The sequence below is a fragment of the Eleginops maclovinus genome, chromosome 7, assembly GCF_036324505.1.
Source record: "Eleginops maclovinus isolate JMC-PN-2008 ecotype Puerto Natales chromosome 7, JC_Emac_rtc_rv5, whole genome shotgun sequence".
Taxonomy (NCBI): Eukaryota; Metazoa; Chordata; class Actinopteri; order Perciformes; family Eleginopidae; genus Eleginops; species Eleginops maclovinus.
The window spans coordinates 5,726,422-5,742,006 of NC_086355.1; the positions used below are offsets into that span (position 1 = coordinate 5,726,422).

At 40.7% G+C, this 15,585-nt stretch overlaps 1 protein-coding gene across 3 annotated transcripts; it reads left to right on the plus strand.

Moving 5' to 3' along the window:
• The first annotated feature begins 1,229 nt into the window (after nt 1-1,229).
• Nucleotides 1,230-14,483, plus strand: ttll4 (tubulin tyrosine ligase-like family, member 4). 3 transcript variants are annotated; one of them, XM_063888191.1, is made up of 21 exons: nt 1,230-1,354; nt 2,251-3,535; nt 3,735-4,215; nt 4,446-4,608; nt 4,703-4,782; nt 5,216-5,279; nt 7,139-7,257; nt 7,522-7,632; nt 7,768-7,844; nt 8,041-8,235; nt 8,385-8,467; nt 8,581-8,709; nt 8,964-9,086; nt 9,191-9,289; nt 9,907-10,041; nt 10,124-10,261; nt 10,609-10,705; nt 10,833-11,043; nt 11,814-11,881; nt 12,002-12,072; nt 12,275-14,483. In XM_063888191.1, the coding sequence occupies exons 2-21, from the start codon at nt 2,897-2,899 to the stop codon at nt 12,462-12,464; spliced, it is 3,273 nt and encodes a 1,090-aa protein (XP_063744261.1). In that variant the 5' UTR covers nt 1,230-1,354; nt 2,251-2,896; the 3' UTR covers nt 12,465-14,483. The 3 variants fall into 3 exon arrangements, with proteins under 3 accessions (XP_063744261.1, XP_063744259.1, XP_063744262.1); XM_063888189.1 differs by having other exon boundaries at nt 1,238-1,350; XM_063888192.1 differs by lacking the exons at nt 1,230-1,354; nt 2,251-3,535; nt 3,735-4,215; ... (1 more) ...; nt 4,703-4,782; nt 5,216-5,279 and adding an exon at nt 6,147-6,305 and having other exon boundaries at nt 12,275-14,482.
• The last annotated feature ends 1,102 nt before the right edge of the window (nt 14,484-15,585 follow it).

The following is a 15,585-nucleotide window of genomic DNA, read 5'->3' on the forward strand; positions in this document are numbered from 1 at the left end:
GAGCAAATCAGTAGAGGAAGAGAGAGGGTGGTAAACTAATTAATGATGAGAAGAGGAGGGGAAAGTATAAGGAACAGTAAAGAAAAAAAACAAGTGTTGATGAAGGAGGGAGGTGAAAGATATAGGGAGAGAGGAGGAAATGAAAGGTGAGAGGGATTGAAAAGATTAGAGGAACGAAGTAAATGGGGGGAAAAGACAGTAGAGGGAGGGTAGGAAAAGGGACGGACAGGAGAAGAAGAGGAAAGTAAAAGTTAGGAGGTTGGATATGGAGGAAGGTAAGAACATAAGGAGAGAAGAGGAAACCCACTAGGGAAATGAAAAGAATAGAAAAGGGGGATGAAAGAAGAAAGATTGGAGGAGAGGAAAAGAAAGGGATGGGTGAAAATAGGAAAGACAATGAGAAGCAAGTGAGAATAAGAGGGAAGGGTGGAAAAAAGAGAGATAGTGATTGGAAAGAGAAGAGGAAGATCATTTAAGAAAAAATGTGAAAGGAATAGAGAGAGGGATGCAAAAATGGAACTGATCAAATATAAAATGGGACATAATAAAAGAGGAGAAACAGGGCATCCAGAGGAGCAAGAAGGGAGGCGAGGACAGAGGTTTGTTTTTATAGGTCTCCGCTCCAATGAGCCCTCTAGTGGTGAACACGAGTACAGACAAACCTGGGGCTGAAAACCAACCAACATCACATTTTCTCAGTTTGAGTTAAGAAAAATAAAATGCTTTGCAAAGATTTACTGACCAAAACATAGAAATGAATATATCTCTAAGCATTGTTTGATTGTTTAATTTGTCTAAGAAGCACTTCAAGTCTTTGGCAGTAACCTATTGCATCATAAAAACATACGTTTTTTGTATTGAAAAATGTAACCAGCAACTTCTCGTGTTGATTAAATGCATAGGCCTAGAGTAAAAACTACAATATTTCCCTCTGAAATGTAGTAGTATTTAATGAATAAGTGGATTAAAGCATAAATTACTTACTTTTTAAAAAAATACTCGAGTAAATGTAGGCTAATTACTTTTCAACTCTGGAGGTTACCCCCTTGACAGCGAAATGTGCATCTTTAGAGGTTCCGCCTGACATTTCAATTCAAGACAATAACTATTAGAAAGAATACATTTATTGTTTAAGGACCTTCTAAAATATTAACATGGACAGGTGCAGACAGCAAGTGGAGGGAGCTGTGATTCTGAATCAGGAGTGGCTCTCTTCTCATAGTAGACGATCTTCGGCCATGATGTTCCACTTGCACTTTTCAGCTCACCACTGCAATGTAAGACCCTCTGACGGGAGGCTCCCCGAAAGACCAGCGCAACAAACATGTTAGGGACACTACAGGGGACGAAGTAGGTACGGATGTATATTCATAAACTGATAGCAAGGCTGTGTTTTAATGTTTTTATTGACTATGTCGAGAGGTTTCCTTTCATACAACCAATGACAGTTGGTTGTTGTGTTGGCCGTTGTTGCTAAGCTAAGAAACGGACACAAACTAGCATCATTAGCCGGCATGTGCGTTCTATAACAACGAAATAAAAGGTGTGCTGTTGTAATGGAAACGTGGTGTTTAAAGTAAGTGTTGCCTCTGCTAACGTTATTGTTTTTTCATATAATCTTAGCAGACTTGTAAGTTAGTTTGTTTGCCCGTTGGCTAATGTTCAGCTAAGCATGAAGCGGCGTGTCCTGGAAATGCACACACGTGAGACTGCTCTGCTTTCCAGGACATGACAACAGTGCTTTCAGCCCACAGTACGGGGCCTGCTGTCAAGAGACCTGACGAAACATTATTAAGGATATATGACAAACTACTGGTAGCATCCGTAATCATACTGTCGGTAGAATGTCTAGCTTAAGTGATACGGGCTAGCTTACTCAGATAGCTAGCTCACACAGCTGTGTTTTCAATGGTTTCGGCGTCTTCTTCATATTACTCAATAAAAGTCAATCACTTTTTAGGTTTTCACACATAAGGGCATTCGAATTGACAGCAGGACTTCTCATCTTCTTCCTCAAAGTTTAACTTGGGCGCTATGATGACATCCTTGTTCTACCTGTCTACTTCTTGAAAAAAAAGGGTTTTAAACAGCTGGTGAAGGAATAGCACATTTAACAGTTGTTTGTTTGCTGAACATGTTTTTATTGACTTTTTTTCCATACAAATGGTGAACATTAACATGATTTCTTCTGATTATGGTCTTTCATCATGTCAGGACAAAACTGACTGCTCCTTTTGTTTTTACTTCCAGTGGTTTATTGCCTCCTGTGAATCAACTGAGGAAAAAATGAGACCTCCGAGGGTACCACTCTCTTCTGAGACCTGACACCTTGTTGGAGTATGCCAAGTATGCAGTCTTAAACAGCGTGAAGCATATGTTTCATCACTAGAGTTGTTGAGAAAAGGAGTTGAAACTGGTTCTGGCTGCATCAGCAATGTCCTCAAGACTCCGTGATTTGTCCTCTTTGTATATCAAACGCTTAGTGTGACTGCTGAATTAGAGTTGGAACCACTTTGCCTTATGTGCCTGCTTGTCTTCCTCACATGAAGGCTTAGAACCCTGCATCGCTACGAAGAGTTGTCCTGCTGATCTGAACCACAGGTGCTGGGCCCACGTTTTGTGCTGCTGTCACTTTATCTGTGGCTGCAGGCATGTTTACTGTTGGTGAGGATTTATCAAGAACTTTTTGGCAATCTACGGTGACCTACAGAAAATTAACAACTCCATTCCACTGGAGCTGACATCTCCAAAGTCACTCCTACAGAAGAGCCACTCGAAGTTACCAAGAGAAAACCAGGAAGAGACCCTCCCTTCATCTTAGGCTTTGTTATTGTTGCGATTGTTATTCTATTAATATAGCCCTTTGGAAATAACTGCATCTTCGTCGAATTGTGCCATGCCAACCAACCAGTCATCCCACTGGGGTGGGGCAAGGCTTCGGGCTTCCTCCAATGCCGATAGTCCCACCTCTACAACTTCTGTCAGTACAAATGCCAAGACAGGTGTTGCTACTAAAGTGCCTTTTAATCAGCCTTCCCTAGAGCTCTCCAGGAGAAGTGAACAAGCCAAACATCTCTCCTCTAATGTTGCCTCATCTGCTTCCCCCTTGAGGCGGACAACAGCGTCTATGGTTTCTGTAGTAGAGAATGGGAATGAGAGTGAAACCACCCTTAGCCAATTCACCACTGTGCCAGATGGATCTGATAACCTGCCGCAACAACTTAATGGGATTAAAAACCCAAACCAGGTACTGGCAACAGGACTGAAGCAATCTGCTAGCAGCCTCAAAGAGACCAGTGCCACTTCCTCATTCCCCAAGAGTGACTGTCAACTTGGATTAAATGTTAACCCAACAGGCAACATGCAGAAATGTATGTCGTTCCAAGCCTCTGAAACTGCACACGGTTTAGCAGTGAGCAGAAGAACGACTGCCACAGGGGATGGGCTGTCAGGTTCGGAGCCTCTTTCCTCAGCTTGTCATCAAGACCTGTTTATAAAAGGACAGTCCACTCTGCAGAAAACTGACAAGAAGATGGTGAGTATTGAAGTAACGTCTCTCAAGAGTTGTAGTATAGAAACAACTTTAATTACAGACTTGTGACAAGTTTTTTTCACTGCTTTTCAAATCAAATGCATGAAGAGCTTTCAGAATTCTTTACATTTGGGAAGATCTATATACATCCACATACTGCCTCCTACTCCACATCTGACCTTTCCTTGTTTTGTCTTCTTAGTCTCAGGCTGCAGACTGTTCCTCCCTACCAACAGTGCCTCCTCTATGCCTCTCTCTCTGTGAACATCAGGGGGCAGCATTGGGAAATGATGCCTCCAGCACCAACGGCACAAAAGTAGAAATAAGAAGCAGAGGAGAAACAACAACTACAAGACGGAGCCAATCTGCAAAATCAAAAATATGCAGTCCGACACAAAACAGTTGCACAATAAGTGCTTTAAACAATCAGCTGCAGGTAATAGGTGGTCCTCCAGCAATAGTGGTAGCAACGACAAACTGCAAGCTCAAAACGGTAGTATTAGTAGAGCGAAACAAGCAGGCCACAGGCAGTCAATGTCCACAGGGAAGATGCTTGCCCACATGCAGAAGTATCAGCCCTGCAGCAGCCAGTCCCTTTCCAAACAGCCCCATGCCAACTGTGCTCAGTGCCAATGTCAGTGCCGCTCAGGAGGAGCAGAGGACACTACCGAATGCCATCACAGGTAATCAGAATTATTACTTTACTGGGAAATATACTAGAGAATGGTACATTGTCTGGTTATTGAATCTTCTGTTGAGCTGAAATGAATAGGCATAATACAATACAATTGGCAACTATTTTGATAACAAATTCAATGTTTAAATAGTTTTTCCAGCCGAAACAGAGAACAGTGTGTGTTATATGGCTCCCCTCCCTTTATGACTGTAAGGTTGTATGTTCTTTTCCTCTTAGCTGTGGCCTCCAGTCCCGCAGGAGCCATGGTGGGCTCTGTGACATCTCAGATCTCTGCCATCCACATAACGAGGCAGGGACCGCCGGTCTCTACGTCATCTCCACTCCCTTCCTCACCCTCACCGACAGAAGAGGGCCCGGTTGGAGAGACTGAACCATCTGGGTGGGCATCTAATAGCTGCTTCTCAATCACTAAATGCTGTTTTTTATAAGCTTTTTTCACTCTCTATAGCTCACCTTATATTAATTGTTTCCAGCCAGGATTGTGTTATGCAGCTGGATGGAGCTGAAGAGGAGCTGGTTGATGACGAGCTGGAAAATGACTGTAGTGATGATGGTAAGATGTTAAATACACATACACACACACGCCAATAAAAGAAACAAGGAAGAGAGAGGAGGGAAATAAAAAGGGGGAGGATATAGATGAGGTTAAAGGAGGACATCCCGAAAGGAAAGGTTGGGAGGAAAGGAGCTCGTAGCAAAGGACCATATGAGGAGAAGAGTGGAACAACAAAGAAAGAACATAATGAAGAAGAAATAACACTTAAAAGAAAGTAAAATGATTGGCTCTTTAAGTGCCCAGGAGATGTACACACACACACACACACACACACACACACACACACACACACACACACACACACACACACACGCACACACACAGACTACACACTGTGAGTACTTCCTCATTCTTAAGCTGCAGTCAGTCATCAGACAGTTTGCTTTATTTCTTTAAACCACTGATTTTAGTTGTCTTGCTTTCTCTTCAGATAATTCCGACTGTTCGTCCATCGCTTGCACCTCGTCAAAAGCATCCATCGCACTACTTTCTGGGTAAGATGCACTCTATAACCTCACTCACTCATCACTCACTCATCACACAATGAAAATGTGTTTTTGGACTGTATCCGGACACGTCTTTTTTCATTTCTCTCGGAGCCAATAGCCCTCTTTTTCTCTAAAGTCTGAATCCAAACTGACTCTGAGGGGGTCAGTTTTGTCATGCTTGCTCTTTCATTTAGCTTAGTCCTTTTCTTCCTTCTTGTGGTTCTGAAGTGTGTACCTGAAGTGAAGCAGCAATCATTGTCGGCAGCCATGCAAATGATTCAAATCGTATACCTTCTGCATGAATTTGCATACAGTGCTTCTCAAGCCTCCATCAGGTTTAATTATTGTCATTTAAATAACTTTTGGTCAGATAAAATTATATCTATCAATAACAACCATGTTTCTCAGTATGTAGTGTACCTTTTTTAAACCATTTTTTGTCAAGACAATGATAATTTATTTAGGTTTAGAAGAGTTTTCCTGCATAAGCAACTCCAAAATGTCCATGCCCTTCCTTGGACCTCCCAACATCCAAACCCGGATTTTATTTGGTCTCCTTACATGGAATAAAGCTAAATCCATCTGATCCTGTGGACTCTTTCTCTCTCTCTCTCATTCTCTCTCATTGCAATGGTTGAAAGAGGCTGAAAGCAGCAGAGCGTGGTGGAAAGGTCTGCAGCGTTGTGGATCATTTTGTTCTCCACATTGATGGCCTCGACAATAGAACTCCCTACCAAAGACTCGGAGCTGATTCTCTGTGAAAACAGCCTGGATAGGGACCACTATTGTCACCTTTTTTTCCACCCAACCAGCTGATTTTGTTTGTGCTCATTTGCATACACCCCATCAACTCTACACCCTTTCCTAAGCTAAAGCACCTGTATCTCTAGTATAGTGTTAAGTTGGCCTAGTACAGCTGTTATGCAGATGTATACCAATTGATGGTAGAAGGACTTTATTTAAAGATCTCCCAGAGGAAAACATCATCGCGTTTCTTGATCCATCTTTCCTTTCTTCCTATATGACTGTCATGTGAGTGTATTTATTTTTTACACATTGTTTTGCATTTATCAGATGCAAAATTGGTGTTATGTAAAAAAAAAAAAAGAAGTTAGGAATCTGCCAGTGTTTTGCGTACTTGCAACTCTGTGTGAGAAAAAATACTTAACAGCTGTGTAAAATACCGTGTCACTGATACAACGGGCTGTCATCTTGCTCCGGTGTTATTTTGTGGAGGTTAACTGTCTTAATTTGCTCTCCTGGCTAAATGTTTTAGTCTCTATTAATACCAATCCTTAAAGTTGGATCAAACAGTGTCCTTCTAGAAAGCCTTCTTCATATGTCTCGACTCTGTGTGGAGTCTCCTACACCAGATTCACACAAGCGTCATGTTACTAGCGGATAGTGCAAACGGTCATCAATCCATTCCACACTCTGCTTGAGTGGTGACTAGATGCCAACCTCTGCGAGCGATCGTAACTCAAGCCGCATTACTTTTTAATTTTGTTGTGAGCAATTAGCTCGTTTAAAATGTGACAAGGTAAGACGAGCTGTGGTGCTGAAAGAGCAGGAACTGGGCTGACTTCAGCAGGAAACAGAAGCAATCATTCTAGATATAGTCATTTATGTGTTTATTGAGTTTACACTTCATTACCGACACTGATGTCCCTTTACAACACATATTCCTCAGTCACTGTTGTTGGTGTATTGGTTGAAATGAAGCTCCTCTTTTGAGACGAGATGGCTTTCTTAAAATTGTTTTGGGTTTATCAGACGTTTCTGATCACCATCACAATGCCACCTTCTCCGTTTAGTTTTGAACAGTCATGTTATGATTTATCATTCTCCCTCCCTTTTTCTCTCAGTGTTGAGGAGCAGATGTCATTGGAGGCGGACGATGAACGAGAGGAGAGGCCAGCATTGGTTCCCAGTTTTTTCCCTCAAATCCCCCCAACACTGTACTTCAGCACTGCCAATGAGAAAGGTGAGGACCAGCACGTCTGTTTTGATTTAGTAGCTATAAGTATGATACGTGTTGGGGATTATCTTCTTTTTCTTCAAATGCGAGTGCTGTTTTATTAAGAAATGTTACTGAAAGTTTACATCCTATCCCAAAGTATCGACGATCATATCGTATGTGCTGTGAACCATTTCAGTGTTTAAATGTACATATGTACGCACAATGTGTATTTATATTTAGAAAAACCAAGTTATAAGTGTGTACACTGTCGTGCTGTGTGATCCTCAGTGGAACTGCTGCCAGCTGAACAAAGACGACTGTTAAAATGGAAGATAAGCAACGTCACTCCAAATATTGTCAAACACACCATCGGCAGGTCCCACTTCAAGGCTACGAAAAGTAAGTCATCACATGTGTTTAAACGGACCTGGTTTCCTATCTCTCGTAAAAACTCTAATGTTTTCTAGTTTATTGTCTCCTAAAAGCATGTAACATTGGAGTAATTCAAATGTGTGTCCCTCTGTTGTTTATTAGAAAGCCATGACTGGTTGGGCTGCTGGGGACACCACATGAAGTCCCCTGGCTTCAAGGCTCTCGCAGAGCACCAGAAGGTGAGAAACAGTATTTATTAAATGTATATAATAATCAAGAGGTTAAGGTTTGAGTTGTCAATTATCGATGATTTATTCATGGTATAAGAGATTTTTGGGCAGCTGTGCTTTTTATCTTAAGTGTAATTATGAAATTGCTTTTAGTTCTTCTGTCCAAAAAAGATTAATTTGTTTATTTTATTTCCCTTTGTCCTAGTTGAACCACTTCCCGGGAACGTTTCAGATCGGCAGAAAGGACCGGCTGTGGAGGAACCTGTCCAAGATGCAGGCTCGCTTCGGCAAACAAGAGTTCAGCTTTTTCCCCCGCACCTTCGTCCTTCCTCAGGACATCAAGCTGCTACGCAAGGCCTGGGAGGACGTTGGCTCCCGGCAGAAATGGATCATCAAACCCGTATGTTCTGCTTTCACATAGATACACATTTGGTTAGTTTACTGTGTTAGGCTTTCAGATCTTATTGCTTAAGAAACACATTTGTAAAGTTTAAGAAAATGTGTGTTTTTGTTTGTTAAATTCTGTCTTTCTTCTCTCCTCTTTGATAGCCTGCTTCAGCGCGAGGAATCGGTATCCAGGTCATCCACAGATGGGGCCAGTTGCCCCGCAAGAGACCACTGCTGGTCCAGAAGTAAGTAGGCCAGAATAAACCACTAATAGTTTGAAACTTGAGAGTATTTTCAAGAACGTCACACTAAATGATTCTTTAGAATAAAACGTTTTCTTCCTGGTTGTGTTTGGCAGGTACCTTCACAAGCCCTACCTCATCAGCGGGAACAAGTTTGACCTGCGGATCTACGTCTACGTGTCATCCTACGACCCGCTCAGAGTTTACATTTTCTCTGATGGACTGGTTCGATTCGCCAGCTGCAAGTCAGTTTTCATCACATCCATCACAGTGACAACAAGGCCAGATACTGTAGGATAGTTTATGTAAAATGGAAATAATTTATGCTCAAGGTGCAAATCTGTCATTGAAGCAGGAAAAGGTAATAGGATGTGTAGTATGACAAATATGATCAAATCAAAGTGGCTGGTTTGACATTTAAATATCTCGGAGACTTGAAAAAAGCTGACGATAGAAGGCGTATTATGTTTAAATCCAAGTGTGTGTTTCTTCTCTTCAGGTATTCGTCTTCCATGAAGACTCTGGGTAACAAGTTCATGCATCTGACCAACTACAGCGTCAACAAGAAAAACTCTGAGTACCAGAGCAACAGCGATGACAAGGCCTGCCAGGGGCACAAATGGTTTGTAAAAATCAAACGCATTTGTGCGTACATCTTGGTTACTATTTTATACACCTGTATATGCTATACATTATGATGAATAAATATTCTATTTTTTTTTTCAGGGCGTTGAAAGCCTTGTGGCAGTATCTGGGTTCCAAAGGAGTCAACACTACTCTGATCTGGGAGAAGATCAAAGACATAGTGATCAAAACAATCATTGCGTAAGTTTGCCAAATCCGGAATGTCAATGCTGGGCCGTTTAAATTGTTCTTCACGTATTTATTTCAAATTTAATTTATTTGATGCACTAATACTAACGCAGTATCCAGCCTCGGGCTATTAACGGTTAAAGCACAGGCGTTAGGAATAAAAATAATATTATTAATTTTGATCATTATCACTTTAAAAAGAGCAAACACAATCAAGAATTAAAGCAGTGAAAAGATCTGCAGGTAAAAACCAATTCTTGACTGCATAGGCACAAGAGGAAACTGAAAAATGTCTAATGTGCAATACTTTGAATGCAACCTTTTTTTATTTAAAAATGTTTATGAAATACTACATTTAAATAGTTTTTAAACAGTGCCATTTCATACAGTGTTATTATCGCAGTGACAGTGAACTCTTTTTATTTAGATTACTATATTTTAGATATAACAAAGGATTCTGTAAGTCTGTGTGTTTTTTAACGTTACTCTCACAATCCAGTCTCAGAGGAACCTTTGTTTAATCCAGGCTGTAGAGGAGAATGTAACAAGTTGCAGGAAAGTCTGCTTTAAAAGTTGGAATTTTGAAATGATTATGATTTGGACATAATCTCCTGTGTTTTGGTTATCAGGTCCGAACCGTACGTTAACAGTCTGCTGAAGATGCACGTCCGGACACCTTACAGCTGCCACGAGCTCTTCGGCTTCGACATCATGCTCGATGAGAAGCTCAAACCCTGGATCCTGGAGGTCAACATATCACCAAGGTAATATGCACACACATAAACACAGGTTTATAAAAACACGGTTTTCAAACTACATCTTGTAACTGTCGAGTTTCTGCTCCAGTCTTCATTCCAACACAGCGCTGGATGTCGCAGTTAAAGGTCAGATGATCAGGGACCTTCTGAACTTGGCTGGCTTCCGTATTCCCCAGAAAGATGACGTGCTCACCCCCTGCAGTAGTGCCTCCAGCTCCACAACCAGGTAGGGAGGAGGCACTGTGACTGAGAGGAAACTAGTTACTTCTTGTTGTCAATATAATTTCCTCCAATTTGAACAACAGCCTTATAAAAAGACCTTGAATTTAATCAACGCCTCTCTTTGTGTGTGTGTGTGTGTGTGTGTGTGTGTGTGTGTGTGTGTGTGTGTGTGTGTGTGTGTGTGTGTGTGTGTGTGTGTGTGTGTGTGTGTGTGTGTGTGTGTGTGTGTGTGTGTGTGTGTGTGTGTGTGTGTGTGTGTGTGTGTGTGATTGTGTGATTGTGTGATTGTGTGTGTGTGATTGTGTGTGTGTGTGTGTGTGTATATGTATTAATACATAAATGTGTATGTAGCCTGTGTGGAGGAAACAGAGAAAGGACCAAACCTGATCTGTCTGCCGATGAGAAAGTCAAACGGGCCTTTTACCTCACCCAGCGCTACGCCGACCAGGTAATACATTTAGATTCAGTTCAAATTGGTACAAGAAAGTGAATAGAAGAAAATCGGAGGAAGAGAATGTTATTTTGTTACATTAAAAATATGAATTAAAGCTGTGTCTGTCTTGTGTCTCTGTCAGGACTTCCTCTCTACAGTGTTAGATGTCTTGACACCAGAGGACGTGTGTATGCTCACCGAGAGTGAAGACGAGCTGTCTCGGGCCGGACAGTTTCAGCGAATCTTCCCATCACAGTCGTCGTCCCGCTACCTTCGCTTCTTCGAGTGTCCCAGATACCTCAACGTACTGCTCGACCAATGGGAGCGGAAGTACTGGAACAACAGGACAAAGGGTATGGGTGTTGGATAAATTCACCGCATTCAGTGCATCAATACTGCCCACCATCCGACCAGAGAGGGAGATTAATGAGGAGACACAGGAGCTGCGAGTCTCATGTGTGTTTTTAAGCAGAAAGGACCGAGAAAAACACTGACACTGCTATTAGGGCTGGGCGATATGGCTGAAAACTGTATGATATCGGTCGATGTCGATAATTATTGATCATTTTTATGACCTATTTAAAATAAGGACCAGGATAAAAATATACAAAATTTAAACATTTTTATTTTAAACTTAACCTTCCTCTAATTTAATCACCTCAGTTATCAAGGCAGACAGGGAAAAGAAATGTCAACACAACCATGGAAAACACTCAAATAAATGAATATTAACATAAGTTTAAAATCACAAATGAACACTTAACATTTGTCTCGTGAAGAACGTGAAGGAGATTTTTATAACCAGGCTTCTCGAACGGTACTGAGTGGAAGCATGTCCTTGGCGGCACTCCTCTTTCACTTTTCACACCACGCTGGTTCTGTTTTTCAAGAAACACAAACACAAGACAACGAGATGGCGCAACCAAACGTGATACTGTACGAGTGTCTTTGTTCGTGCAACCAACCTTGCTTTGCAACCTCTGGTTCAAAGCGGAGCTAGACTCTTTGCTCTGGTTTCTTCCAACGAAGAAAAAAAAAGTATCAAACACATTTTCTATTGATTACGGGTCTATCGAGAGTTAATCCAGATATTTTGCATTCTTTGTTCCTTCTTTTTGTGCAGGTATCGGTCTGCTGTCAACTCTCTGCGAGAAAGGAGTTCATCTGGGAACCAATGACCCTGCTCATATGGTGAGGGACTTTGAAACATCAAATACATGTCTAAATAAATGAGGAGAGCGATATGTATTTATTATCAGTGATTTTATTTAAAATATTTGTCTCTGTGGCTGTGTCTTTGTGTTCTCCTAGTGGTCCAAGAGTAGCTACATCTCGATGTTTGAACCCGGCAAACAAGACCTCATCATCCCATCCAGATCAAGGTGCAACCAACAACAGCAACCTTAAATAGATCCTAAAGAGATACAGGGAGAGGAATACAGACCATTCTGATGAAATTATAATATATGTCAAACTTAACACTCACTTGAAACACAATTTTAGAGTTATTTTAATGTATGTACGCACTACACACTAAACCAACTAGACTTTCTTCCTGCTCCCCTCTTCTGTCTTCCCCTCCAGGGTGGTGGTCACCCATCAGAACCGCTCCCAGCACGTTGAAGAAGATGACGGTTCAGACAGGGAGACTTCTTCAGTCTCCAGCCTGCCGGTTTCATCCAGTCCTGGGTCCAGTGTGAGCAGTAGTGCCTGCGCTAGCCCTCAGCCCTGCCTCGCCCACAGCCTGCTGCCCCAGCACTTTGCTTCGCTCTGAGACCCGGTTTGCCAACGCCATGCTCAGTACCCAGAACAGACCCAAAGCTCAGGGTGTAGGACTTAACCCGTACCTCTCCGCAAACATGCTTCTATTGATCTTTTATCAAATAGCTCTAAAGATGAAAATGTTTACTTTAAAACGTATAAGCTTGAAGTCCAGTCTTACCTAACACTGTAGAAGGGAGTGGCTTTTGTTTTTTAACAGATTTTTGGTTTGCTATCGTAAGTATGAACTAATATTTAGTGTTGAAATAGAGGAACCCTTTGAATGTCTGCTATTTCAGTGCTAAAATACAACCCCTTAAAGACCATAGCAGTGTTGAGGTCAATTTTCTTCAAATCAGTAATATGCCAACTTAAGTTCAACTGTATTGTAAGCTTTTTAGCAGACAGTGATTTCCATTGACTCTTTGGTTAATGAAGATTGTCCAGCAGAAACTTGAACCATGCCTGACATTTTAAATTACATTTTTTCCACCTAATTTGTCAATTTTCCAAGCAGACATTAGTCAGTGTGTTACCTGCATCTCGGCAGTGTTACTAAGACGCTCATTAAGGCCTCGTTAGAGACTTGATACTGCATTTTTTTAAAGTGCATTTACGCAGCAGAGGTTCCACAGAAACCTGTAAAATACAAAACAAAAAAAAAGTTTGGCACAGTCCAACTCTGCCTCAAAGCTGCGTCATCTGGCAAGGCAATGCAATCGATGCTCTTCTGGTAGATGCTCTTCTGTTTTGACCAAAATGACCGTCAATGTTTTCAAAGTCATCTTAAGGGATTAGAATCCACTGCAGTGCTGGACTTAAGATAAGTATTATAACTCATGGATATATTACTCAAACTGGACGGTACTTCATCCTCTCACTGGCTCCACTTTGCCATTGTTTGCTGAATACCTGCTTAAACTGTGAATAAGACACACTGGGCTTCCTCACAACCTCCACTACAAAGCGAAGTTAGCACAGGCGGTTGGTTTGTGGGTTTTATGCACTTTCCTTAGCTAAATTAAACCTTAAAAACCGACTCTACCTTACAGGAAACAGTAATTATGGCACAATACTGTTATCTCTCAAATGTCTTGAATCTCACACTGTTGTTGATTTGGTGTTAAGAGCACTCTCGAGGATCTGATCGCACACGAATCACATTCCCAGCCTTATGGGTTCTCTTGTTTGTGTGGAAATGGAGAGGTGTAGAAAAAGGGCTCTCGGACAAATAAAGGGAAGAGATGGGAGTTGGATAAATACAGTCTGATCTCACCAGACTCTGCATGGTGTGCTGAGATCTGTGCAGCGTATTTCAATCATCTTATCTGTCGGTACTTGATTTGATTTCCACTGGTTGATGGTGTTACTGGTGTGTTTAACCAAACTTCATTTTGATTAATGGTGTTAATTAACAGGATGTTATAGATACTTGAAGATGATACTTTGATTACTTGGTCTGACGTGAGTTGTTAGACCAAAAAGAAGTTAATATATCCAACAATTGTGATTTTAACTTTGTCATATTGAAGTCTTCTAATAAGTACTAATTTGACTTTTAAAAAGGGCTTTGGTTTTTGTGAACATAACGTGTACACAAATGATAGTATAGAGAATAATATAGAGTATTTCTTAAAAGATGCGTTCTCCAGTCAGAACTGGTTAAAGATCTTAAAGCTGTTGCTGTCACATGAAAACGTTTACTTCTCTTTGACCTCTTAACGTAAGTGGATATTTGAAATTCTCCCAAAAAGTAATTACGACTGTTTTACATCCAAGTGGTCAATATTTATGACATACATATTTATGCTGTCAGAAGTTACCATAGAATTAAAGATGCGGAGAACTGGTCGACAGAACATTTAAATAACCATGCATTAGAACAGTGTTTTCATATAAGAGAAGTATTATAGGTAAGTGGAGAATACATATATTGTATAAGGGAAACATCATATTTTTTACTAATTTGAAAATTGTAAAATTCCTGTGTTAAAGGGCTGTATCAATTGTTCAAAATGACAATTCAAATAAAGTTATTGGTGTTACCAATGGTTGGGTCTTTATCTTGGTGATCTTTAAACATGCTTTTCTTCTGATTTGTTTACCATGGTGTTCCTCATAAAAAATATCATTTGTAAGATGTTACACGACTGGAGGAACTTGCTTTTCATCAGCTTTAAATACATTTTAACTCTTGAGTTTTGGTTCTGTTTAACTGACATTAGGGCCTTGCATTTGCTAAAAACATGTGTAAGTTATATATTTTAAATCTATGAACACTACTCTGAAAGTAAAGTGTCAAAACTAATATTAGTAGTAAGTACTGATATATTTCATTGGTTGATTTGTGCTTTGGTTATTCAAAGTCAGTTTACACTGCGTTAACAGGACAAGTCAGTGAAAAAGTTAAACTATGTTGAAATGTCTGACTTTTCCAAAGCAGTTGGCCAACAATGACCCTGCTTACTGCTGCAAAAATGCTGATTTTGAAATGTGAGCACCGGCAAACACGTACACACCTCATAGTGACATACAGACATGCATAGAGAGAATTGCTTGCAGCGCTGTGAGTAAAGACACAGCGACCAGAATACCACAGGGGATTCAGACTGTGTGTCAGGACTCTTCAAGCAGTTGTTAACTATTAATATCCGAGCTCCTCTCGCTCCAACGGGCAGTGACAGGCTCATTTGGATAACTGCTATTTATTATTAGAAAGATAATTGCTGTACATCCCAAGTGTACCATATACACTGAATCAGACAGCTTTCCTAATGCTGGTTTAAATTGTATTTAATGAAGATTGATTGAGTGTAACATGTTGAATTAAAGTTAAATTTGCAGGTTTCACCACCGACAGTGAACAGCAAGGATGTGCTATGCTAGAATTGGATTAATATGCATAGTTAATTGTGTTATTTCTGCACAACTTTGACTTAACAGAGGATTTGTACTGTTGTAGTTAAGGAAGGATGTATTCTAACATTGTGTATTGTATAGATCTCAAACTTTGAATACATGTTGGATCAGTATTTTAAGGCTGCTAGTAATCTCACAACTCCATGAAAAGTAAGGGATAGTCTGCAGTCGTTCAGTATGTCTATAAATAGTTTGACAAGTAATGGCCCAGTGAA